This window comes from Musca vetustissima, unplaced genomic scaffold (genome assembly GCF_032173495.1).
Source record: "Musca vetustissima isolate MV318-11 ecotype Yass unplaced genomic scaffold, APGP_CSIRO_Mvet_v1 utg19444, whole genome shotgun sequence".
Lineage (NCBI taxonomy): Eukaryota > Metazoa > Arthropoda > Insecta > Diptera > Muscidae > Musca > Musca vetustissima.
Genome location: NW_026878608.1, coordinates 43,255 through 70,027, shown reverse-complemented (window position 1 = coordinate 70,027; position 26,773 = coordinate 43,255). Strand labels below are relative to the sequence as shown.

At 34.7% G+C, this 26,773-nt stretch overlaps 3 protein-coding genes across 3 annotated transcripts; all 3 read left to right on the top strand.

The window, feature by feature from the left end:
* The first annotated feature begins 6,002 nt into the window (after nucleotides 1–6,002).
* LOC133323378 (regucalcin-like) lies at nucleotides 6,003–7,087 on the top strand. Its single transcript, XM_061532311.1, has 3 exons — nucleotides 6,003–6,594; nucleotides 6,662–6,800; nucleotides 6,871–7,087. Exons 1-3 carry the CDS (start codon nucleotides 6,006–6,008, stop codon nucleotides 7,061–7,063), a joined length of 921 nt encoding a protein of 306 aa, XP_061388295.1. The 5' UTR covers nucleotides 6,003–6,005; the 3' UTR covers nucleotides 7,064–7,087.
* Nucleotides 7,088–20,725: 13,638 nt separating this feature from the next.
* LOC133323373 (antigen 5 like allergen Cul n 1-like) lies at nucleotides 20,726–21,671 on the top strand. The gene is made up of 3 exons (XM_061532307.1): nucleotides 20,726–20,896; nucleotides 20,956–21,350; nucleotides 21,419–21,671. Exons 1-3 carry the CDS (start codon nucleotides 20,726–20,728, stop codon nucleotides 21,669–21,671), a joined length of 819 nt encoding a protein of 272 aa, XP_061388291.1.
* A 4,153-nt stretch (nucleotides 21,672–25,824) lies between these two features.
* Nucleotides 25,825–26,728, top strand: LOC133323372 (antigen 5 like allergen Cul n 1-like). The gene is made up of 3 exons (XM_061532306.1): nucleotides 25,825–25,944; nucleotides 26,009–26,403; nucleotides 26,476–26,728. Exons 1-3 carry the CDS (start codon nucleotides 25,825–25,827, stop codon nucleotides 26,726–26,728), a joined length of 768 nt encoding a protein of 255 aa, XP_061388290.1.
* Nucleotides 26,729–26,773: the final 45 nt, after the last annotated feature.

Sequence of the window (26,773 nt, the reverse complement as noted above, 5' to 3'; positions counted from 1 at the left end):
TTCTTATATTTTATATTTGCACAACGATGTTCATATTTTTGAGTTCTTTCAAATAGACGGTCCTGCTAAATTACTTAACTCTCATAAATATGTTTTTTTTTTTTTAATTGTATCAAATTGTAACTTTCAATTGTCACTATTTTAAATTAAAGCAAGATGATTCACATAACGGAAACTGATCTCAATATATATACGGAAATATTATGACATAAATATAAATTTATTCAAAAATCCTGTTTTAAAATATCAATTGAAATTCTATATTTGTTTGATGCTTTAAAACAAAGTCACTGGGTCTGGGCGAATGTTTGCTGTGTGGAGATTAACCGCCAAGCAACAACAGCCATAAAAAATAAAACATTGACAGGTGTTCGTTTTGAATTGAATACTAGTTATTTACCTTTACATGGACACACAAAGAAATATGTATCATTCCGCATAAAGTTACAATTGTGTGTGGTACTTATCGATAATTTTGTTTAAATGTCATTACCAACACATTCCGAATTAAATTAACTTTGAACTGGAATGTACTAAAATGGAGAACAACAATTTAAGTCATTTAATTGTTTAAAGTAATAGTTTATATAAGTTTTTATAACTGTAAAGTAGTGTGGGCACCGAAATTTTTCCGCTTCCAGTTAATAAAGATATTTGTCAAAACCCGATTGACAAACACAATAAAAAAAAATAGCCTCCATATATCAGTACCTCCTAAATTGCAACATCTTTGGGTGTCTGGATACGTTTTCCAGCAAAATGGGCTGCAATGTTACCCTCCACCATAACCTCGAAATATTCACCGAAGACCCCAGTTGATCAGAATAATGTTCTATGTCGATTTACGCATGTCCATCCGATAGCAATATTTAAGATAGAGCTCTGAAATTTTGTACAGGCATTGCTAGTACTCCTAGGATGTTTGGTATTGCAATTGGGATATATCGGTCCATGTTTTGGTGTATAATGGTACCCCCAATATTCCGTAATTTTGGAATTATGGTTACGTTTTTCCACCGAATTGGCTGTAATTTGATATTTTTGGTTCTCATTGAATAAAATAATATTAATATTGACCCAAGTTTCAAGGTGCTCCCTTTACAAAGGGTATTTTGGGGATTATGGGTACGTTTTCCACCGAATTGGCTGTAATTTGGTATTTTGGGTTTTCATTTAATAACACATATCAGTACCAAAAATGTTGAATATTGTCCAATGCTTCAGAGTAGTACCCATATAACGGTTTCCCCCTGTATTAGGTATTTTGGGGATTTTGGACACGTTTTCCAACCAACTTAGCTGTTATTTTATATTCTCATTGGCTGTCAAATCGAATTACCAAAAAATATCAATATTGATCTCCATTTTATTATAACCCCATATAACGGTAGCCCCACTATCAGATAGTTTGAGAATTTCAATCATCTGTTTCTCACTTATTTTTCGGTATTATCAAGGTCCTATCATAACATGAGTTTTCTTCTAGGAGGCCCCATTAATTTTAGATATTTTGATTGCCATCCTCATAGTGGAGTGTATAAAATGTTCGGCCGGACCGAACTTATATTTATATTTCAAATCTCACTATCTAATATTATCAATATCGGTCCCGTTTTAGTATAGTACCCATATAACGAAAATACGACTATTTCAGACATCTTTTTCGTAATGTTTAAGGTCATACCTGAGTGTCTGTAGTTTGGTACATCGTTTTCTTCTGCAAGCTCGATCGATTGTAGGTAATTTCAATATCCACCTTATGGAGAGTATACAAAGTTAGGCCCGACCAAAAAAAAAAAAAAAAAAAAAAACACTGAAAATTCCACTGTATTGGTAATGTTATTCATCGTTTTAAAAGAACAACCTTTGGCAATTATTGTTATATGATTATAACTATATAAAATGTTGGCATCAGGCTACGTTTCAAGTGGTTCTCCCGTTGAGTGCAATTTTCGATAATTCTTTCGTGAAATATGAACAACGGCTTAGCAATAATACAAAATCGTTGTTTTTTTCTGGATGATGTGATATCTATAGAATCTCATCAGGTTGTTCTTTCCCAAAATGTGGCAACTTTGCTTGTTTACATACACATTATGACAGATATGTCGTTCATCGTTGAAAAAATTTCGTCTCCAAAACGACGGATATTCTTGAAACTATTTCTATTCAAAACTCCGAAGATTTCTCCCCACGAAAAATCAAATATTAAGTAGTTGATGAAGCAATTAAAGGAAATCGGATGAAATTATAAATGGAGCTATATCTAAATCTGAGGCGATTTTCAACCATTTCTATTCATAAAGCGATTTATACATATTCTCAAAAGGAATCAAAATATACCAATCAAGTATAAATTATCAACGTTACATCGTTCAAACTATTCTCAAATCAAATCATTTCACAAGTTGGAAGGAAAAATAATGCACCTGGCTCCATAACAATCAGTTTGTTGTTTTTAATTAAAATTACTAGTGATTTTATTATCAATTCATTTATAACCTAGGGCAAAGTTTTGATAACCTATACCCGAGTTTCATGTTAAGGTAGCAAAAGCAGCAGCTTGTGATAACGACGTTAAGTTCCGAAAGACATCAAAATATAATTAAAAAGTATGAAGCACTATAGTTTCTGTTTTGTAGAGCTTATATTGGTGATGAGTCCAGAGCTCCGAAATGCTCGCTCGAATTCGAGTAAAGAGTAGACATCTGCATGAATGCACAAAAACACCACCCATGAGTCACTCACACAAAGTAATGGCTTCTATTCTATAAATTTGTTTGAAATGAAGTTCAATGAGTGAGGGTACAACAAATATGAATTGCTTCAGGTATGAGAGTTTCGAATTTGTTGTGTATTCGTTTGATTCATACAATCCACGTTTCAGACTCGACGAACCGGTATTTATTGTGTATGTTTACTTCGGTATGAATGTATGTTGTAACACACAAAGTTTGAACAAATGCGGCAAGTTCGTACACGAACATGTTTTACACAATGAGTGTGTCGAATTATACAGTAGTATTCGAATTACCCGAATTAATTGACGAGATATTTTGGTTTTTACACCATCCACAAAAGTATGAAGGGTATGTTATGTTATGTTTTTTTTTTTTTTTTTTGTAACTCATCGAAATAGTCATTTCCGGACATATAAAGTATATATATTCTTAATAAGGACAAAATGTATGAATATCTAGTAATGTATCCACTATATAGCAGAACTTTTCTTTTTTCAATATTTAGATGTTTTTAAACGCACTTTTTTTAAATTCGTTTTAATTTGGGTTCGAATTGGATACCCCATAGTGTGGGGGATATTCAGTACTACAACTTGTCAGTTCATAACCTATAATATGTTAAGACTTCTGTTGTAATATTACTACCTTCGGGGGTGTCGCGATACAAAACTAAACCGTTACGTTCCAAAATGGCCTTTATCAGTCCACATTAAGTATATCCTCCCGAGAAGTAATCAATATTGGCCCCCTTATATATAACCAACGCAATGAACGACGATGACTGTTGTGTGTTTTTAATGTGTGTGCGAACGCTCGTTTGCATAAACCTTCTTTGCAAAGTGTTGGAAATGTTCATACTGCCAGTAACTAACAAAATATTTAAAACATTTTCGCTGGCTTAATTTGAAAAGGACACAAGTCCATTTATCTAGAAATTGAGATTTTGATACAGTTATGTATAAAAAGCCAAAATACATCGATCTAAAAAAATTAAAATATATTTATCTCTTTTGTTATTGTTGTTTTGTATTGATGAGTAAAGGCGCTAAGTCCAATTCATCACATGTCACTGACTTAACATCACGTAAAGGCTTTAAGTCCACATTTCATATTTAGGATTTTGGACATGATTTTCAGCCGAATTGTCTGTAGTTTGGTATTTTAGGTACTTATGGGTAGCACACCTTAGAACAAAAAATATCAATATTGGTCTACTTTTTAGGGTACCGCCCAATATTCGAAATTTTGGTAGGTTTGGGTACGTTTTTCAAACGACTGTAATTTTATATTTAGGACTCTAAATTATCAATATTGGTCCAAGTTTTGGAGTTCCCCCATATTACCTTACCCCATTTTTCGGTATTTTGGATACGTTTTTCAACCGAGTAGGTTCTAATTTGTTATTTTGGGTTCTCATTGTGTGTCCAATCCTTTTTTTACAAAAAATTATCGTTATCTGTCCGCGATTTGGTATAGACCCAACAAAACTGTACACTAAATTTTTGACAATTTGAGGATTTCGGTATGTACAAGGTCCTAGTCCAAATTTCCAATAGTCTCTATTTTTGATATTTCTCTTGGTAGTTATTTACCAGGGCATAAAACCCATATAAAAATACCGATCAATTTAAAAATTTGACTGTTCACCTCGCGGCGGTGAGTATAAAAAGGTCGGCCCTGTCGAACTTAAGGACGTTTTAATAATTTTTATTCATATTTTTTAATAAACAATCTCTACTCTACTTAATAATATTATCATGTAAAAAATCAACAAAAGTACAAATTTATTACAGAAATTAAGAAATGTAATGAGAGACAATTTGTAAGAAAATGACCTACGTCCACAAAAACATAAAGAACAAATGAAAAGTCTTTAAGTCCCAAAAAAGTGCATATGTATTTCCGCAAATACTTATTTGTACTCCTCATATAACTTTGTACTCTAATTTTTGTATATCCCTTGAGGAAGATTCCGCCGATTTTTCTTACATCATTTCATTTAACTTTTACTTATTTTTCTGGAGTTTTTATTTACTTGTATTCAATAGAAAAAAATAAAAGACATTATTTCTCACTATTGCTCACTAATAAAGTTTTAAAGAGTGTACAAGGTAAACATTTGCATGTACCTGTACAATAAATGCCCACCATCAATGTTAAGTCGTTGAATGAATACACAGAATACAAAATACATTGCATGATGTTCACTCATTGGACTCATTGATGTTGTATAACTTGTTCTTGTAGTCCATCATACTGAATGTTGTGCTTTCAAGTTTGATCGTTTGATCGGACAAAGCACAACGAAGAACAACACAACTTCGGTGGTTGAATTCATTTGCACTCATTAAATGTTGTTGTGTACTCTGAATACGACTTAACATCCATGAATGTGGATGTGGATTCATTGTACGAGTACATTCATGCAGATGTCTAGTAAAGAGTGAAACTTGCTCAAATTCGAGCCGGAGAACTCCTGCGAGTAGAAAAAGTAAAACGAGTATACTCTATTTTTCTCTTCCACTCAAATAAGAGCGCAAGTGCTTCGCTCGTATTCGAGTGGGAGTGAAATTCGCTCGAAATCGAGCAGATTCCACTCTTGTCGAGTACTCGTTTATTATTATTATTTTTTTTTTTTTGATACCGTTGTTCCGTTTGATGTTGCTTGTGTTATTTGTTTGTTTTGTAACTTGTCACATGTGTAATGATGTATATGATCTATCTCCGCACATCACACAAAAGATCATCAACATTAACAGTTTGCTACTACGCACATACAAACAACCAAAAAATCAAATTTAATTGTCCACTCGATTTCACTCTTACTCTATTTCGAACGTTTTAACTCTCACTCTTTTTCTTCAATAAGGAGTACTCGCGAGCACTCCCAAACAAAATAAATAACAAACTCGTACTCTTCTCGTACTCCCACTCGGGAGTATTTTTCACTCGCGAGTAAAATCGAGCAAATCGGAGCTCTGGATGAGTCCATGATGGCACCTTTAGCAATATCCTACATATTGTCGATGACTGCACTTCGATATCAGACGTTTATGTATTTTTATTCTCAAATTTGTTGTTATTGTTAAAGTGATAAAGTTTACAGTACTTTTGCATATCTTATATAAAGCCTAAAAGTATGCTTTATTTCTTAATTTCAATACCAGACACGTTTTAGCAATTTGTACAGTCGTTAGCATTATAATTAATTATTACAAACAAATAACCTATAAATTAATTTTAATTTATTTTCCTATTTTTCAGATGTCTTACAAAGTAGAACCATTGCCTGAATCTCACGCCGAATTGGGTGAAGGCCCACATTGGGATATTGAAAGACAATCGTTGTACTATGTCGATATTCATGTTGGCAAAATCTATCGTTACGATTACAACGAGAACAAGGTGTACAAGGCCCAAATTGAAAATGAAACTTTGGCCGGTTTCATTATTCCCATTGAAGGTACCACCGATGAGTTTGCTGTAGGTGCTGGACGCCGTGTCATCGTTGTCACCTGGGATGGTGTATCTCCCGTTGCTAAGGTTAAGAAAACTCTCTTCGAAGTGCAGCAGGGTGATGATCGTTTCAACGACAATCGTTTCAATGATGGTAAATGTGATCCTCAAGGTCGTTTGTTTGCCGGTACCATGAAATATGTTGGTGATGAATTCGAACATCGTTATGGTGAATTGTACAAATACGAAAAGGGTGGCAAGGTTGAGGTTGTCAAGAGTGATGTTGGCATTTCCAATGGTTTGGCCTGGAATGAAAAGACCAAGAAATTCTATTACATCGATACCACCGATTATGAGGTTAAGGAATATGATTATGACTTTGCTACTGGCAAGGCCTGTAAGTTAAAACACTAAATACTAGTGTTCAAATTATATTTTAATAATATGTCTATATGTATTTTTAGCCAACCCCAAGGTTGTCTTCAATTTGCGCAAGAACAGTCCCAAGGATCATTTGTTGCCCGATGGCATGACCATTGACACCGAGGGCAATATCTATGTTGCCACCTTTAATGGCCACACCATTTACAAGGTTGACCCTAAGTAAGTTACTGGAAATTTCAAATTTGAAATAAATATTTTTAAATCTGTAATTTATTTTCTTTCTCCCCAGGACCGGCAACGTTTTGTTGGAAATTAAATTCCCATGCAAGCAAATCACCTCTGCTGCCTTTGGTGGTCCCAATTTGGATATTTTGTATGTAACCACTTCTTCCCGTTTCGGTGAACCAGACCCAGCTGGCACCACCTACAAGGTTACTGGTTTGGGCGCTAAGGGTTTGCCCATGGCCAAAATGCAAATTTAAAGAAAAGCATTGTTCCAAAAAAAAATAATTACATAAATGTATAAGTAATATTTTTAAATCACACACACACATACAAATATTGTAACAATTTGTATATATTTTTAAATAAGCTTTAACAATTTGTTTCATATTGACAATAAATAATGATTGTTATATAAAATAATATATGAGCATAACTATGTTAATTTCAATGATGTTGTTAGTGGTCAAAATATATTGGCAATAAAGAGTATCCTTATATTCTTTTTATACCCTCTACCAAGGCAGTACGAAAAATTGTTAGCCTAGCACAAAATGCGCAGTATAAACAGAAACAAGTTAAGTGTTTTGGAATCCACCTCTCTTATGTAAACATGTTAAATTTTGTTTCGATCTAGCAACTCCTTCATATAGGAACAAGGTGTTAAAGAAGACGCATCCGCAATTTTTTTACAATGGAAAAATTAGAAATGCGTGCTATCATTAAATATTTACATAAAAAATGTTTATCGGGACAAGAAATTCATAATGATATGGTGAATGTGTTAGGTGAAAGTGTTCCTTACCCCCTCCAAAATGGGTTGCTGAATTTAAAAATGGCCGTACAAGCATTGAAGATGAACCTGCAACAACAACAGAAATTGTAGCCAAAGTGCATATATCATGCAGTTTGGTATTAAATGATCGACGAATAAAAGTGCGTGAAATTGTTAATATCATGGGCACCTCAAATGATCGAGTCCATTTAATTTTGCACGAAGATCTACAGATGAAAAAGCTTTCAGCAGGATTAGTGCCGCATTTGTTAACAGTCGATGAAGATCGCATAAGAATAAATATTTATCAAGAACGATCCAAACAATGAACTGAAGCTGGAGGAAGTGCCCCAAAGAAGGCAAAAACAATTCAATCGGCTGGTAAGGTTATGGTAACAGTTTTTTGGGACTTCGAAGGTGTTTATTCTTTATTGACACTGAAAGTGGATCCGTAAATATGTCATTCTGCAACCGATACTAAATTTTTCATTTGGTCAGTTATAGAAGTTATATCTAAATCTGAACCGATTTCAGGAAACTTAACACACATAATTTTAGACCTAATTTATTACGCTGTCCCAAATTTCGTGCAAATCGAAAGATATTAAGGGACTTTGGTACAACATTTACCTTAAATTGGACGAAAATATATATATGGGAGCTATATCTAAATCTGAACCAATTTTCACAAAACTTAACACACATCATTCTAGACCTAACTCATTACGCTGTGCCATATTTCGAGCTGATCGAAATATTTTAAAGGACTTTGGTGCACCATTTACATTAAATCGGACAAAAATATATATGGGAGCTTTATATAAATCTGAACCGATTTCCAGGAAACTTAACACACACCATGCCAGGCCTAATTCATTACGCTGTGCCAAATTTCGGTTAAATCGAAAGATATATAGGGACTTTGGTGCACCATTTTCATTAAATCGGACGAACATATATATGGTCGCTATATCTAAATCTGAACCGATATTCAGGAAAGTTAACATACATCATTCTATACCTAATTCATTACGCTGTGCCAAATTTCGAGCAAATCGAGAGTTATATAGAGACTTTGGTGCAACATTTACATTAAATAGGACGAACATATATATGGGAGCTATATCTAAATCTGAACCGATTTTTCCCAATTTCAATAGGGTTCGTCCTTGGACCAAATAAGTGACCTATGCCAAATTACATCCAAATCGGATCATAAATGCGACCTGTAATTTGTTCACAAAAATACATGGACGGACGGACAGACGGGCGGGCGGACAGTAAATCGACTCAGAAAGTAATTCTATGCATATTCTCAAAAGGAACCATGTGTCTATCTCGTTTCCTTTTGCCTGTTACAAACATATGCACAAAGACATAATACCATGTACCACAGTGTGGTGAAGGGTATAAAAATAAAAATATTTTTGAAAAACTAACTACTCTAGTTTCTAGGCTAAGAAGTTTCCGAACCGCCCTCGTATCTTCCAATTTTATCATCAGTATGCTATGTTAGTAAAAGTCAATTTTAATGTATTATTGAATTTTTAAATGAAGTTTTTAACGACTTTTTTCATATTATCAGCAATAACTCTTATATTTATGAACGGTCGCAAAATCTGTACAAAAAACACATTAAGGCGTCGATTGCTGCTATCACCATAAAATGCCTCTACTAATTATTTCTCATCCCGGCTGCAATGATGTCCCGAAATTTCGTTTCTTTTAAAAGGACTATAAAGTTTTCTGAAGCGGTCTCCTGATGCGGATATGGTCTTATCCAAGGGATGCAAATTAATGTCATTTATTAAGCTGGGTGACACAATGGTTATTTCTTGTGGATGGTGACACTATCCCTTTATACTGGTCGAAGCATCTTTATTCATCGTGCAAAATGTGGAGATAACAATTTTCTCTACCAGCACAGTTGTTCTCTGGATGGGATTGATGTGCATTAAAGTCCCCTAGTACACTACGGTTAATTCCCTCCAGAACAAAGCTAACGTTAGGCAAATAAGGTTCACAGATATTAATCGGAGGTATATACAGGGAGAACCACATTTAACAGCTACTTCGGAACCACATTTAACTGCTACTGCTACTTCGGGAGAACCACATTTAACTGCTACAACCAGAGTCCAAATCAAGTGAGATAGGTCAGTATTGAAATGCATAAAAAATGCTAGACTCCCACCTCCACTTGTGTTGCGATCCTTTAATAGAACGTGGTAACTGTCATAACGCCATAGGCTAGCATTTTCATTGACCATCGTTTCCTACACCGCCGCGATCAAGATGATCTTCCGATTCATAATAAGATCAAGTCATGGACTTATGTGTATGAACCTGAACCAGAACAGCAATCGAACGTGTGGGTGTCTTCGAAGAAGTGCCAAATCCAAAGAAAGTTTTTCGTGGATAAAGCACTTTGAAGCAGACTACTTCCCCTGTTTCTTCGGCAAAACTGTTCAAATTATTTGCCTAAAGTCTTAAGAGAAATTCTATGAGGAATAGAAAATTGGCTTAAACCAGCACCTTTTTACTAGCCAGATGGAATTGATGATTCATCAGCTTTATAGCCCTGATTTGGCAATCAATGACTTCTTTTTATTGTCAGACATTGGAAATTTCGGTTAATGAGGTGGTCGTTCAAAAACCTTTAAATCGATCTGAACTTTTATGTGAGGCAATACCATAGCAATTGCTAGACAACGAAATACCACTCTACAAGTATTCATGTTGGAATATTGGGCGAGTTTTTCCAATTTGAAATACCATGTTTCGAAGTGTGCGAAATGAAAAAAGTCAAATTTTGCCATCCTTAAATATATGATGAGTGGATGATTAAGTTAAAGAAAGGTATTATATGAATATACATCATTTCTACGCACATTACATTTTTATATGTTTAATAGAAAATATATAGAAAGGCATTACTAATCGTGAACATTACTAATTAAAACTAAAGACAATATTTTATATTCATTAAACTCACAAAAATATAGAACTTCATTACTCTTAATGTATTGGGTATATATTAAATGTTTTGCACATTAATAAAATATAATGTGTATTTCAAATTAGTTATGTGTCAGTATTTACTAGAGATGTATGCATTAACAGATGAACGTGGGCTTTTTATTTGATATTTCAATTACTTTTTCACTCGATCGGGGATCTTTCGCTTTTCACATTGTTATCCACAGATCCACTTCCAGATATTTTTCATAAAATTGTATGATTTTTAAACATTAAAATTTAATTCTCGATAATATTTTAACTATTTTTTCATTTTCCAGAAATTTGCTTGTTGTAAATATAACAACAAGAGTTCGTTCAAACATGGTACATATAATGTAATTTTATAATATATTCTGAGTTCGAACTCCTTACTCGAAATATTCTACATAAGTAGCAGACCTTTTTTGATTTTCTAAAGTATGAGCATATTTCCAAAATTGTAGAAAATATATTTCAGCTGCATTCAAACTTCATTCTAAAATGTGAAATGAATAATGAATGTATACCGCAAAAGTGAATTTTAATTTAATAATGGTATACCCTCCAATATAATTGCCTGACATGTAAGATGCGCCGTCATATCATTGACCTCTCAAAAATGTTTGATTCAAACTCAAACTGAATATGCGGATAAAAGATACCCGGGATTCGGGCCCGGTATAATTATAATGAAAAACACCACATTTGCAAATTAAATAATCCAAATATTAAGCGATTTTTAATATTTATCCACTAGTTATGCTCTTCTTTACACTTTTAATGTAGTTTGGCATTTTATCTGGGATTTTGTTACATTTCATTTCTATACCCTTCACCACACTAAATTTGGCAGAGGGTACTGAATTAGGTCGACAATGATGTGTGCTAAGTTTCGTGAAAATCGGTTCAGATTTCGAAATAGCTCCCATATATATTTTCGTCCGATTTGATGTAAATTGCGCACTAAATACCCAAAGTTTGGCCGACCGGCACACAATTTTGTACAATGTACTGTAGTCACTACAAGCATTCGTGTGTCATCTCTTATTGGTTCTGGTGTATTACCTTCACCGCCACTATTTGATACCAGAAGTTTTCCTTCTTCATCTCTACAGGAGGATGTGCCTGTACTAAGGCCTTCGGTTTAGTGTTTTACTCGTTGGTAAAATTTCCGGACTGACTCCTGTACATCTCGATTTGCTCCCTTTCTTTCATTTTTTTCTGAAAATATGTTTATCCTCTTTCCTTTTTCCCTTCTCTCCTCTTTCCTAATTCTCACTCGCATTACGTGTTGCTACTCCACAGAGTAACTTCGGGTAATGAGGACTATGCGTCTAATGTAGACCACCCTCATATCTAAGAAAACGCTTGAAATATCTCAATGCCGTCTTTATATATGTTTTCCTAATGAGTAAAAACAAACGTCTTACATGCTTTTTAGTACATTATTGCAATGTTGAAAACTTAGTTAAGCTCTTATTGAAATCTGTGATTTGAAAACTTTTTTTATTACAAGAGTCAAACAATTTCTTTTTCTCAATTATAAAGAAGTTATTTGAATTTTGCCTTGTAAGGGCAGTGATCATTTCAAAGTAATTTTAAGTGATTATTTATACTCTTCTTTCGAGTCGAGCTTGATGATCTAAGTTTTGCAATGAAAAGGAAAGCCAGGGGAAGAACCTACGTACCCACCATTATGCGACGCGTTTCGCCGTTGGTTAAGCGGCTCATCAAGCATATTAAGCTATGTGGCTTTACAAAGGTCGTACGTTAATAACTTGTATTTATTCCGCCCTGATGCGAAACTTGCATATGCGAATTAAATTCAAATTTTGTCAAAGTTCGACATTTGTCTTCATTCTAGGAACAGTCCTTTTCAAGGCAGTTTTTTGTTGTAGCGATGGATAATTAATCCACACCTACAAATTCTTCCATGGTATACCAATATTTTGCGCAACCGTTTTGGAAGTGTGTTAATGGCTCAGAACGTTAAGTGGTCTGACATTTTCATGGGGACAAGTTCCAAACATGGCCCCCATATTAACAACATTTCTATGAGGAGGTATTCTATTCTCTAAAAACTCAATATGCTATATTACAGCTACTTCGGCTGGATATTGAATCTAGGACCTTTAAAATACCGCAAATGGGGCGGTACCCTTAAATGGGGGCTATTCCAAAACATATATGGGTTCATATCCATATATTTTTGCATTCATTGTTACACAAACTACGTTTTAACTTACTGGTCCACATTACCTGCCAAGTTATTTTTATTCGCAGCTTTGAGTTTTTTTAAATATAATGCAATAACATTTTTATAGTCAAATATATATAATATTTGACCTGGAATATATTTAGACGACAAATCTACTATGTCGTGAAAACAATTTGCTTTTAGTTCTTGCCGTTAGTACCCCCACAATATCAAAAAAAGAAAATGGCGGTCCACATTACCCGAAGTTGCACTATATATTTTCGTCCGATTTTAAGTAAATAGTGCAATGTTGTTTATATAGGCTAACGTGTGTCAAGTTTTTTTTTTGTATCGGTTTAGATTTAGATATAGCTCCCATTATAGATATAGCTCCCATTAATAGTTTCGTCCGATTTTAAATAAATAGTGCACCAAAGACCCAATGCTAGGCCGATTCGCACGAAATTTTGCACAACGTACTGATGTTAGTGTAATCTAACATGTGTCATATGCATATTATTTTTTATTGAAATCGGTTTCGGTTTTTGCATATAGCTCCCATATATATTTTCGTCCGATTTTAAGTGAATGATGCACGAAGGACCAATAATATGGCTGTGTACCAAGTTTCGCGAAAATCGGGTCAGATTTATATTTTGCTCCCATATATATTTTCGTCCGATTTAAGGTAAACGGGGCACCAAAGTCCCTATATATCTTTCGATTTACAAGAAATTTTGCATAGCGTACTGAATTAGGTCTAGAATGACGTGTCTCAAGTTTCGAGAAAATCGGGTCAGATTTAGATATAGCTTCCATATATATTTTAGTCCGATTTAAGGTAAACGGGGCACCAAAGTCCCTATATATCTTGCGATATGCACGAAATTTGGCATAGGATACTGAATTGAGTCTAGAATGACGTGTGCCAAGTTTCGTGAAAATCGGTTCAGATTTCGATATAGCTCCCCTATATAGTTATGGCCGATTTAAGGTATATGGGGCACCAAAGTCCCTGAAAATTATTTGATTTGCACGAATTTTGGCGTAGAGTATTGAATTAAGTCTAAAATGACGTGTGCTAAGTTTCCTGAAAATCAATTCAGATTTAGGTATAGGTTCCATATATAGTTTCGCCCGATTTTAGGTAAATGGTGCACCAAAGTCCCTGCTAATCTTTTGATTGGCGTGCTAAGTTTTGTGAAAATAGGTTCAGATTTAGATATAGCTTCCATACATAGTTTCGTCCGATTTTAGGTAAATGGTGCACCAAAGTGTCTGAAAATCATTCGATTTGCACGAATTTTGACATAGCGTATTGAATTAAGTCTAGAATGATGTGTACACCTCCTATATATATTTTCGTCCGATTTTAAATAAATTGTGCACTAAAGATGGCAAGTTTGCTTCAAATCAGTTCAAATATAGATATATCGTAGCTTCCATATATAATTTCGACTTATTTATTGAGATTAAATTTTAAATCGATTTACACTAATCTGTCCCACTGTGCGCAAACGACTCTAAACTTGCCCAAAATCAAATGACATTTAGCATGGGCTCCAGAAAGTCATAAAAATCACATATTTAAGTTCGTTCAATTTCATGTCAAAATTCCTTCAAAAAGGCGACGTCTTTTCGAATACATATGTTGAATATACCCAAAGTGGTGAAGGGTATCATATAGTCGGCCCAGTCCGACTTTACTACTTTCCTTACTGGTTTTCTATTGTAATCGCTCATTTCCCGCATTTTAATGCATTTTTTACATGGAGCAGAGGAACTTCAACAGCTTCTCAATCAGAGGGTGAAATAGATATGCATCTGAATTTTTTAAACAACTGCATTATTAACTAAAAATCGCAATATTTATTTATTTATGCCGGTATATATGTACTCACTTCCCCATACGATCACATTCAGCATTGTGTCAATAGAATTTGCAAAAAAATGATAGCAAATCCCCCTCAACAAAATCAAATAAATTAAAAAAGGAAGTTTCGCATTATAAAATACCACGCACAAATCACTTTCCCCCCTCTCTGCCCAAACAAATTAACACTCATTACAACACATTCCACGAGGGCGATAAACGCACATTGCACAACAACCATAGTTTTCTTCGTCACTAGCAGCGCATCACAGAATTCAGTTAGGGTCTTTGTTCACGTGAACAAACATCTTTGATTTAAATTTTCGCGAGTGCTTTTTCGTACAGTTTTACAAAATCAGTGATATGACAAATTCTGAATCGGACATTCCTTTACAGCCCATTGGGCAAAATCCTTCGGAGGTGGTAAATATACCGCCAGCCCCCGAAGAACCCAAATCGGGGAGAGAAGTAAGTATTATTATGATCCTCAGTACTGAGGTTCAACTGGAAGTTAATATTAGTCGTGTGCACCCTGATCAATGAAACTGTCTTCAAGGTTGAAGGTTTGGCCATAGCCTATCGTGGCTGCCCGCCGGTATTGGAAAAGTGGCGATTCAATGGTTTTGTAGGCCTCTGTTGGGATGCCAAACCATGTAAAAAATAAATGGCAACGCACAGTGTGTAGTACCTCATGGGTTGTGTGGAAATCTACACGATAGAGGCAATTGTAATAGATTTTGTTTATTTCGCAAATAATACAATTTATAAAAACTGGTAAGTTTTCTTTGGGTTTTTGTAAAAAAGTGGGATTATTTATGGGAATGTCGGGTTAACGGAAAGGACTGTAGTAAAGGTAAGGACTGTAAAGGTAAGTTAACATGACAGAAATCGATTATTTGATTTATCCGATTCGTAATTTCATTTGATTTAAAACAGATCTTTGAATTTTACTGCCACTCCTAGGATATTTGGTATTAAAAATGTGGTATATCGGCCCTCGTTTTGCTATAGACCCTTCTTTCCGTTTGCAACACCTCGGAATATTCACCGGTCACCATAAAGTATACATATTTTTAAGCAGAATAAAATCTGTCTGTCTGTGGAAATCACGATAGAGCTCGAAATTTTTAAATATTTAATATAACTGTAACAATAAAAATTCGGAATTTTTAAAGTTTTAGCCGAAATTTCCAAAAATATTTATAATATTTAGTGGGGAAATTTGCTACCCAATAAGAACACAATGTGCCCAAGTTCAGCTAATTCAGTTGAAAAACTACCTTATGAACCCAAAAACCCCGAAAATTGTGGGGGTACCCTTATATGGGAGCTATGACCAATATAGCCCATTTCCGAAATTGATCTGTCTGCAGACAAAAGTCGACTCTATGCAAAATCTTGGCGATCCATCTCAATTCGTTTAAAGGCTAGAGTGATTACCACAGACGAACATGCTTAGATCGTCATAGAATATAATGCTGATCAAGAATATATATATATATACTTTATAGGGTTGGAAATGATTATTTCGATGAGTTACAAACGGAAAAAAACAAAATTAATATACCCTCCATACTATGGTGGAGGGTATAAAAATATCTGGCTTCAATTCACCATCTGAGATATTTTTTCGCATCGATATGGATTTAAATGGAGCACCATACTGTCAATATTTGTCCGATTGATGTATGCGAAGTTTTGTTGGAATCGGTTCAGATTTAGTTATAGCACCTGATTTTATGTAAATGAAGCACTACACTGTCAATGTACGTCCGATTGAGACAAAATTTTGTTTTGAAGTTTACATCTGTAAAGTTTTGTGGAAATAGGTTCAGATTTTAATATAGCTCACATATATACTTTAGTCCTATTTTATGTAAATGGTGCATAGTAGATTCTGTTCTATATGCACGTTATTTTGTTGTTGAAATCGGTTTAGATGCAGTTATAGCTGTCACTTACAAATGGAAAAGCATATGTGCTTTAAATTTACATTAAATGTTGCATGGCGTATTGGATTGAAGTCTCCCAATATATTTTGCTCCCACATATATTTTGTCATCCGATTTCACCTAATGTTGTACCAAATAACTAGAGTTTGTCCGTTTTGGACGAACGAAGTGCACAACGTACCAAATGGAACCTAAAATAACGTGTACTGGATTTTGTGTCGAGATACATTTTGTATAGCGAGCAGTGCTGCAGCATACGGTTTCTCAAATTCGTCCGATTCCATTTCAATGGTTCCCCAAAGATGTTATGTCTATTCTATCTACAGGATATTGTACATATGAGCATCTCTTGTATGTACCCAAAGTGATGAAGGGTATCGTATAGTCGGGCCTGTCCGACTTTTGAACTTTTTTTTATTGGTTTCATATAGAAAAGTGTCAGAGCCTCAGTTCACCGATGGTATTTTTTTTCCGTACAAACAAAAATCTGGAACCTCAGTTTACCTGAGTCATCAGTCATCCCTTTTTTGAATATTAAAAAGTTATAGCCTCAAATAAATTGGACGTTATTTAGTATTTTCGATTATTATTGGGTAGAAAATCTTCCCACAAAAACCTATCACTGTTGACTGAAGTTTCTGGATAGGCTCCCAATAACTGTATCCCTTCTTATTCTGCATTTTTGGTATTTTGGACACGTTTTTTCACGAAGCTTAGCAACATAATTTTAGACTTAATTCAGTACCCTATACCAAAATTCGTGAGAACCGAAAGATATGTAGGGACTTTCGTGCACCAATTAGGGGAGACTGGGGCACCTTCGGCATCGGGGCACCTTCGGCAATCGCGTTTTCGATATGAAGCTCTCACCGTGCATCACTAGTTTCGATACATAGGTATCGAATATCGAAATAAATAACTTACACAAAGTTTGAAATTTCTAGCTAATAAGCTTATTTAAATACATAGGTTTTTGTATTTTTATAGATGTTTCTGTAATATTTCAATTCCATTTCGTAAGTATTTCGTGTATAAAACTTTTTAAATTTTTAAGACAATATTATTAAAAAGTGGTTAACTACGATGTGTATTATTATAGAAATATTTAAAAATATAATATTTTTACAAAACTGATCGAAAAAAATGAAAAAAACTATAAAAAGTACATTCGGGGCACATTCGGCATTTTAAATTGGGGCACATTCGGCCATATACAGGTTGTGCAATATTATTTCCTTAAAATGTTTTTGAGTTTGTCTTTAAAACTAATCCTTTAATATGGCTCGAAATTGCATATAAAAGATCAAACGTGCTTATATTGACGAAAATGCGATAGAAAACCCCTATTTCTGATGGTGTGTGCGACCTTGAGATGTAAACGTCCGCCGCTAGAAAATAAAGCCCTATAATTCAAACATTGTGTGGCGTATTAAAACCAAATAGAGCTATTAGATAATCAGAATTTCAACCAGACTGATAGCGATGACAATTACCCGGCTATGACTATGGTGCCGAATGTGCCCCATCAAATGCCGAAGCTACCCCGGGTTGGGGCACATTCGGCGAATTTGACTTTTTTTACAAAACTGTAAAATTTTTTAACTAATACTATTTTTATATATCTTTTTGGTACTATTTTTCATAATTAAGTGTCAGAGGACAATAATCAGCCATATAGTTGTTATATATGTTGAATATGTACTGAGATATAGAGCTCTAAAAAAAAAAGTGCCGAAGGTGCCCCAGTCTCCCCTACATAAAATCAGACGAAAATATGTATTGGAGCTATATCTAAATTTGAACCGATTTTCACGAAACTTAGCACACATTATAAGTACGCTATGCCAAATTTCGGGCAAATCGAAAGTTATATAGGGTCTTTGGTGCACCTATTACCTTAAATCGGATGAAAATATATATGGGAGCTATATCTAAATATGTGCAGATTGTCACGAAACTTTGCACACATAATTCTAGACTTAATTCAGTACGCTATGCCAAAATTCGTGCAAATCAAAAGATCTCCAGGGACTTTAGTTGACTATTTATATAAAATCGGGCGAAGCTCTATATGGGAGCTATATCTAAATCTGAACCGATATTCACGAAACTTTTCACACATCATTCTAGACTTAATTTAGTACGCTGTGCTAAATTTCGTGCAAATCGAAAGATATATAGGGACTTTGGCACACAATTTACCCTAAATCGGACAAAGATATATATGGGAGCTATATCTAAATACGAACCGATTTTCACGAAACTTTGCACACATTATTCTAGACCTTATTCATTAGGCTGTGCCAAATTTCGTGCAAATCAAAAGATTTCCATGGAATTTAGTGGACTATTTACCTAAAATCGGGAGAAGCTATATATGGGAGCTATATCTTAATCTGAACCGATTTTTAGGAAACTTAACACACACCATTCTAGACTTAATTTAGTTCGCTGTGCCAAATTTCGTGCAAATCAAAAGATATATAGGGACTTTTGTACACAATTTACCTTACCCCCACCCATTACCTTACCCCCACCCATTACCTTACCCCCACCCATTACCTTACCCCCACCCATTCTCGGTTTCAAAAAATTTAATTTTTTATTTTGATTTAATTCAAGAATGTCCCTATAAATTTTCAAGTGAAAATCTCAACAATTTTTGAAGATATAGCCGATTTATTGTGTTAGCATCAGGTGACAGCAAGAGGGCTTCTCAAACTTTAAATGCGTTTTTCTCCATACAGCGTTTTTGCGAATGGCGGGCACGATAACTCAAAAACTAATAACCCAATTGATTTCAAATTTTAGGAGGTTCTCTGTGAGTGTATAGCTATCGTATGAACTAGGATAAATCCAATCGGCGAAGATCTTATATCCTTATATTCTAAATTAGTTTGTGGTCAAAAATATGCGATTTTCCCAATTTTCAAGTTTCCGCCTTTTTGTTAATTGTTGTGCGAAGTCAATAATCCTAGTTCATACGAGAGCCAGACATGGAATTTACGGTTTACGATGTTCCAGTGATGAGTTATCATGCCCGCCATAAAAAATAAGGGCATTTTTTTGATAACAAAAAACAACAACAAAAAAATTTTGTAAATTATTTTTCTTCCTTTTTATAATTTCAAATATAAGTTACAAACTTTAACATGCATGGGTATTCATTTACCAGCTCATTTAAAATCATAAAAATTAAACATCGAGAATGGGAGGGGTTCCCTTAAATCGGACAAAGATATATATGGGAGCTATATCTAAATCTGAACCGATTTTCACGAAACTTTGCACACATCATTCTAGGCCTTATTCATTACGCTGTGCCAAATTTCGTGCAAATCGAAAGATATGTAGGGACTTTGGTGCCCCATTTACCTTAAATCGGACGAAAATATATATGGGAGCTATATCTAAATCTGAACCGATTTTTCCCAATTTCAATAGGGTTCGTCCTTGGGCCAAAGAAATGAGCTGTGCCAAATTTCATCCCATTTGGATCATAAATTCGACCTGTACTTTGTTTAACACCAACAGACGGACATACGGACGGACGGACATGCATAAATCGACTCAGAAAGTGATTCTATGCATATTCTCAAAAGGAACCATGGGTCTATCTCGATTATTTTTGCCTGTTACAAACATATGCACAAAGACATAATACCCTGGGTAATTATTGTAAATTGCATTAAATATTATAGAACACTCTATGTATAAACATCCAGAAAACACTTTTAAATAAAATCGGTAAGTATGAATATATGTTTAATTTGTCTTCTATATTCTCCCTAGAATATGCAACACCGTCCATGGTATCTATAAACATTATTCTTTCTTAAACTCAACACAGATGTTTTTCTATACAAAATTCTAAACAAATTTTATTTTAAACATACCAAACATAAACTGAGTAAATATTTTGTTCGCGAAATAGAAAATCTGTCAAATGAAAAACTTCTTCACAACATTGCAAAACTTTTTATTAGCGTGATGACATACAAACGCACGTAATAAAATAAATAAACAAATATTATTCAATAATCGGAAAAACAATTGCATTTCATTATTATGATAAAAGTTTGAGACAAAATAGGAATTTCAAATTCAAGACTTGATATAAATAACATGGGACATTGCTGCATTCAACAGTACTACAGTGCTAGCAATCTAAGAAACATGAATCCCATGAAAATAGTTCTTTTGGTGGCCACTTTAATTGGCTTGAGTGTAGCCACGGATTATTGCAATAAAGATTTATGTTCGTATGGTACACACGTTGCCTGTGGCCATAATGGAGTAAGTTTGAATCTTAATATATTTTTATTTTATTTTAATTCACCTCCCGAAAATTGTAGCAATTCGACAAAACCTGTCCCAGTGATGCTGCCCTAGTCAACATCGATCAGACCTTACAAAATCGCATTGTGGCGGCCTTCAACGAGAAACGTAATTTCATTGCCGGAGGTGGTGATCCTCAACATTATCCCGCCTGTCGTATGGCCACAATGGAATGGGATGCGGAATTGGCTAAATTGGCTGAGTTGAATGTTAAACAATGTCGCATGAATCATGATGATTGCCACAATACCCTAAGCTTCCCGGTGTCAGGACAAAATCTTGCCTGGATGACTTACTTTGATACCCCGAATATTCAACGATTCATTGATGGTTCCATTCAAATGTGGTACAATGAATTGAAGGATAGCAGCATGAAATACATTCGTAGCTATCAGCGACACGAACAGAATGCGTGAGTATTATACCGATTTATAATGGGGGATCTGATAATTAAAAACTTTGTTACTTCGGTTTTTATAGGGTTATTGGACACTTTACTGCCATGGTAGCTGATCGTAACTATCGCCTTGGCTGTGCTGCTGCCACCTACACCGAGTCGGGTAAAGATTATTCTTCGTTCCTGTTTGCCTGCAACTTTGCCTTCACAAATGTTCTGAAACAACCCATTTACACTGATTGTGCCAAACCCGCCATGGATTGTCAAACTGGTGTCAATCCTAAATATCCTAATTTGTGTTCATCTTCGGAAAAGTATAAGGTTACATTCTTCTAATTTGCGGAACTTTGAATAAATAAAAAAAACTGAATTTGAATTTTGTTATTTGAATCTATTTTCACTTTGTGGGGTTTTAAGGTTCGTCTTTTCAATATAGGTGACATTAATTTGATAGTTTGATTGCTCCGAGAACAGAATAAGCAATAATACGTAGCTATTTTGAAGATAGATGTAGGTCGCTTTTTGCTATAACTCTAATATGAAAGTTGCGGTTTATTTTTAGGTTCTAATCGTATTTTTATACCTTTCACCACACTGTGGTACAGGGTATTATGTCTTTGTGCATATGTTTGTAACAGGCAAAAGGAAACGAGATAGACACATGGTTCCTTTTGAGAATATGCATAGAATCACTTTCTGAGTCGATTTATGCATGTCTGTCCGTCCGTCTGTCCGTCCGTCTGTCCGTCTGTAGATGTTAAATTTTAAACAAAGTACAGATCGGATTTATAATCCGATTTGGATGAAATTTGGCACAAGTCACTTATTTGGCGCAAGGACGAACCCTATTGAAATTGGGAAAAATCGGTTCAGATTTAGATATAGCTCCCATATATATTTTCGTCCGATTTAAGGTAAATGGGGCACCAAAGTCCCTCTATATCTTACTATTTGCACGAAATTAGGAATAGAGTACTGAATTAGGTCCAGATGTGTGCTAAGTTTCGTGAAAATCGGTCCAGATTTAGATATAGCTCCCATATGTATTTTCGTCCGATTTAGAGTAATTGGTCTCCAAAGTCCCTAAATATCTTTCGATTTGCACGAAATTTGGCATAGCGTACTGAATTAAGTTTAGAACGATATGTGTTAAATTTCGTGAAAATCGGTTTAGATTTAGATATACCTCCCATATATATTTTCGTCTGATTTAATGTAAATGGTGTACCAAAGTCCCTATATATCTTTCGATTTCCATGAAATTTGGCATAGCGTAATGAATTAGGTCTAGAATGATGTGTGTTAAGTTTCGTGAAAATATTTTCATCCGATTTAATGTAAAATGTGTCGTCCGATTTCACACAAAATTGACACAAATTTTGCACAACGTACTGGAGTTAGAATACCCTAGAAGTTGAATATAAATGCTTCAACAATGTGGGTCCAATCGGTACAAAATTTTGCACTACGTACTGAAGTTACTATAACATAATGTGTGGCAAGTTTAGTTGAAATCGGTTAAAATTTAAATTGATTTGCATAATTTTGTCCCTGGTCCTTAAAAAATTTGACGTCTGTTAGGATTCAATCGTTGGATATACCGAACGTGGTGAAGGGTATCATATAGTCGGCCCCGTCCGACTTTACTACTTTCCTTACTGGTCTAATTTTATTTTAATTCTTAGAGATATTTTCCAATTTAATTACTTTCGAATATAGTAATAAGTCCTGTCCGAAGTAAAGTATCATAACTACCCCAGTTGAAAACCAGTTATGAAAGTTGAAAAGTGGGACGGAGCCGGCTATATGATAATTTTCACCACTATGGGTACATACAAGGGATGCTCATATATAAATTATCATGTAGAAGAGGAAATTGCACGTCAATCGGACAGACTTGGGTTCTTTAATGTACCATTTGTATGAATTTGAGCAAAATTATGCATGGGAGCTATATGTAAATCTGGACCTAAGCATCCATTCTCGAACGACTTGTGACTTTTGTTTGGGTCATTATCATGATAAAATTGAAATGCTGGGGACAATTTTTCAGCATTATATTTAAAATTATATTTTATAATGTTTAACTAATAAATCGTATGCATAATTCCTTCAATAAAAACGAGAATTCCTAGTGCGGCAGGGCTCATACAGCCCGTTACCATTAGAGAGCCTAATACGGTCGGAATTGCATGCTTATGGTCCTAGTCTTTATTCGCCTGACACGCTGCCTTACTTGGTCCATCCGACCCAAACAAATTAAATTTGCCTTCATAAGCAATAGTAACAGATTTCCTAAATATGAAATCCGTTATTTGTGTTCCTGAACGAACTCCAATTCGATTTTCCGGTTTTTGGGTTTATGAACCATACTTACGGAAAATTCTTCGAATTGTTTCTGGGTTACATTCCTTTTCCAGATGTTTCCGTTGTGATTTTCCTAGTTCAGTATGGACTAGGAACTAGTTTTCTCTCGGCAATTGTTGTGTGGTGTCTTATGGTCATGCCACAGTTTACCAGACATCACATTGGCACCGGACCTTACAATGGACGTAACCTAGCAACCCGTAATTTCACTCTGCTTGGCCTGGCTTTAGAGAGCTGCCTATTCCCTCAGATCCTAGGGCAGCTAAATCATCTACTGCTGCCACTCGCTCTACTACTGCCACTTGCTTCCCCCTTTATACAGCAAATATCAATAGGACATCTGTTGGGCGATGCCTACACTTCTATAGAACGCAACTATATCATTCTATGCTCAATTTTGTACGTTGTTCAAAATTCCATATCAATCTGACAATCATGAGAAGTTTGGTGGCCCACTTCCTTAAAATATATGGATTCTATATCCAAATATAAATCGATTCAGACGAAACTTCCACAGGTTATGTTATACTATTTCCAGTACGTTTTGTTCCTATCGGTCATATTTTGGATATTTGGTGCACCATTTACTTAAAATGGGACTAAACTATATATGGGAGCTATATCTAAATCAGAAACGATTTCAATGAAACCAGTATATAAGCATCTCCCCCATATAATGATACCTCCTGCAGGATAGAATTGAGATACTAAACTAAAATATTGGGTTCGAAATTGAGGTTCACATTGTGCTTTGTTCCCTATATGCACGAAATTTGACACAGCGTACTGACTTGAGTCTAGAATGATGAATGGTGAGTTTCGGGAAAATCGGTTTAGATTTCGATATAGCTCCCATATATAGTTTCGTCCCATTTTGTGTGCACCAAAGTGGCTATATCTCTTTCGATTTGCACGAAATTTGACACAGCGTACTGAATTGAACCTGAAATCGGTCCAGATTTAGATATAGCTCCCATATATAGTTTAGTCCGATTTTATGTAAAAGATGCACCAAAGTACCTACTAATGATTCGATTTGCAAGAAATTTGGCATAGCGTGCCGAATTGAGCATAGAATGACGTCTGACAAGTTTCGTGAAAACCAGTCCAGATTTTGATATAGCTCCCATATATAGTTTCATCCGATTTTATGTAATTGGAATTTTCGGATTCCGATGTTCCAGTGAGGAGTTCCCTTAAGTCGGTTCACATATAAATACAGAACTCATATTTAATTTAGTTCAATTTCATCTCTGTTACGATGCATCTTCTAAACATACCTTACTACGTTCGACTTTACTACTTTCCTTACTGGTTTATTTTTGGATCGATGATCTATAGATTTCATGCAAATTATTGACCAACGATTGCCCCCTTGAGGTGAAATTTTGGATAGCGCGTCGTGTTGCGAAAGTGATGTGTGAAAGTGTCGCGATTGCCATAGTTTTAAATACAAATTTTTGAACGGATAAAATCAATGGGGTGGGTACATCAAAGAGGCTATTAAACTATTTAGAAAGGAATATATGAATCTAAATATAAAATGTTATTAAATTCGGTTAGGCCGATTAAAAAAAAATACTCTTTCCTCATAAAAAATGTATTTTCGAAATGAAATTTTTGAATTATTACAGAACCTTCTATATACAAAAATTTAGAAAATTCGTCAAAATAATATAAAATCGGTATGTATGGATTTATGTTTAATTTTTCTTCCATACTTTCCCAAGAATGTGCAACACAGCCCATGCTAACAATAAACATTATTTTTGTTCTTAAACTCTACACAGATGTTTTCTTTTTTTCAACATTCTAAATAAATTTTTTTTAAACATGTCAAACGTAAACTGAGTAAATATTTTGTTCACGAAATAAAAAATCTGTCAAAAGAAAAACTTCTTCACAAACATTGCAAAATTTATTATTAGCGTGATGACATACAAACACACGTAATAAAATAAATAAATAAACAAATATTATTCAATAATCGGAAAAACAATTGCATTTAATTATTGTGATAAAAGTTTGAGACAAAATAGGAATTTCAAATTCAAGACTTGATATAAATAACTTGGGGTATTGCTGCATTCAACAGTACTACAGTGCTAGCAATCTAAGAAACATGAATCCCATGAAAATAGCTCTTTTGGTGGCCACTTTAATTAGCTTGAGTGTAGCCACGGATTATTGCAATAAAGATTTGTGTTCGTATGGTACACACGTTGCCTGTGGCCATAATGGAGTAAGATGGAATTTAAATAAATTTGTATTACACCCCATTTTAATTACCCTTTTGAAAATTGCAGCAATTCGACAAAACCTGTCCCAGTGATGCTGCCCTAGTCAACATAGATCAGACCTTACAAAATCGCATTGTGGCGGCCTTCAACGAGAAACGTAATTTCATTGCCGGTGGTGGTGATCCTCAACATTATCCCGCCTGTCGTATGGCCACAATGGAATGGGATGCGGAATTGGCTAAATTGGCTGAGTTGAATGTTAAACAATGTCGCATGAATCATGATGATTGCCACAATACCCTAAGCTTCCCGGTGTCAGGACAAAATCTTGCCTGGATGACTTACTTTGATACCCCGAATATTCAACGATTCATTGATGGTTCCATTCAAATGTGGTACAATGAATTGAAGGATAGCAGCATGAAATACATTCGTAGCTATCAGCGACACGAACAGAATGCGTGAGTATCATACCAATTTATAAAGGGGGATCTGAGAATTAAAAAAAAACTTTGTTATTTCTGTTTTTATAGGGTTATTGGTCACTTTACCGCCATGGTAGCTGATCGTAATTATCGCCTTGGCTGTGCTGCTGCCACCTACACCGAGTCGGGTAAAGATTATTCTTCGTTCCTGTTTGCCTGTAACTTTGCCTTCACAAATGTATTGAAACAACCCATTTACACTGACTGTGCCAAACCTGCCATGGATTGTCAAACTGGTGTCAATCCTAAATATCCTAATTTGTGTTCAACTTCGGAAAAGTATAAGGTTACATTCTTCTAATTTGAATAAATAAAAAAAAAACAGAATTTTGTTGTTTAAATCTGT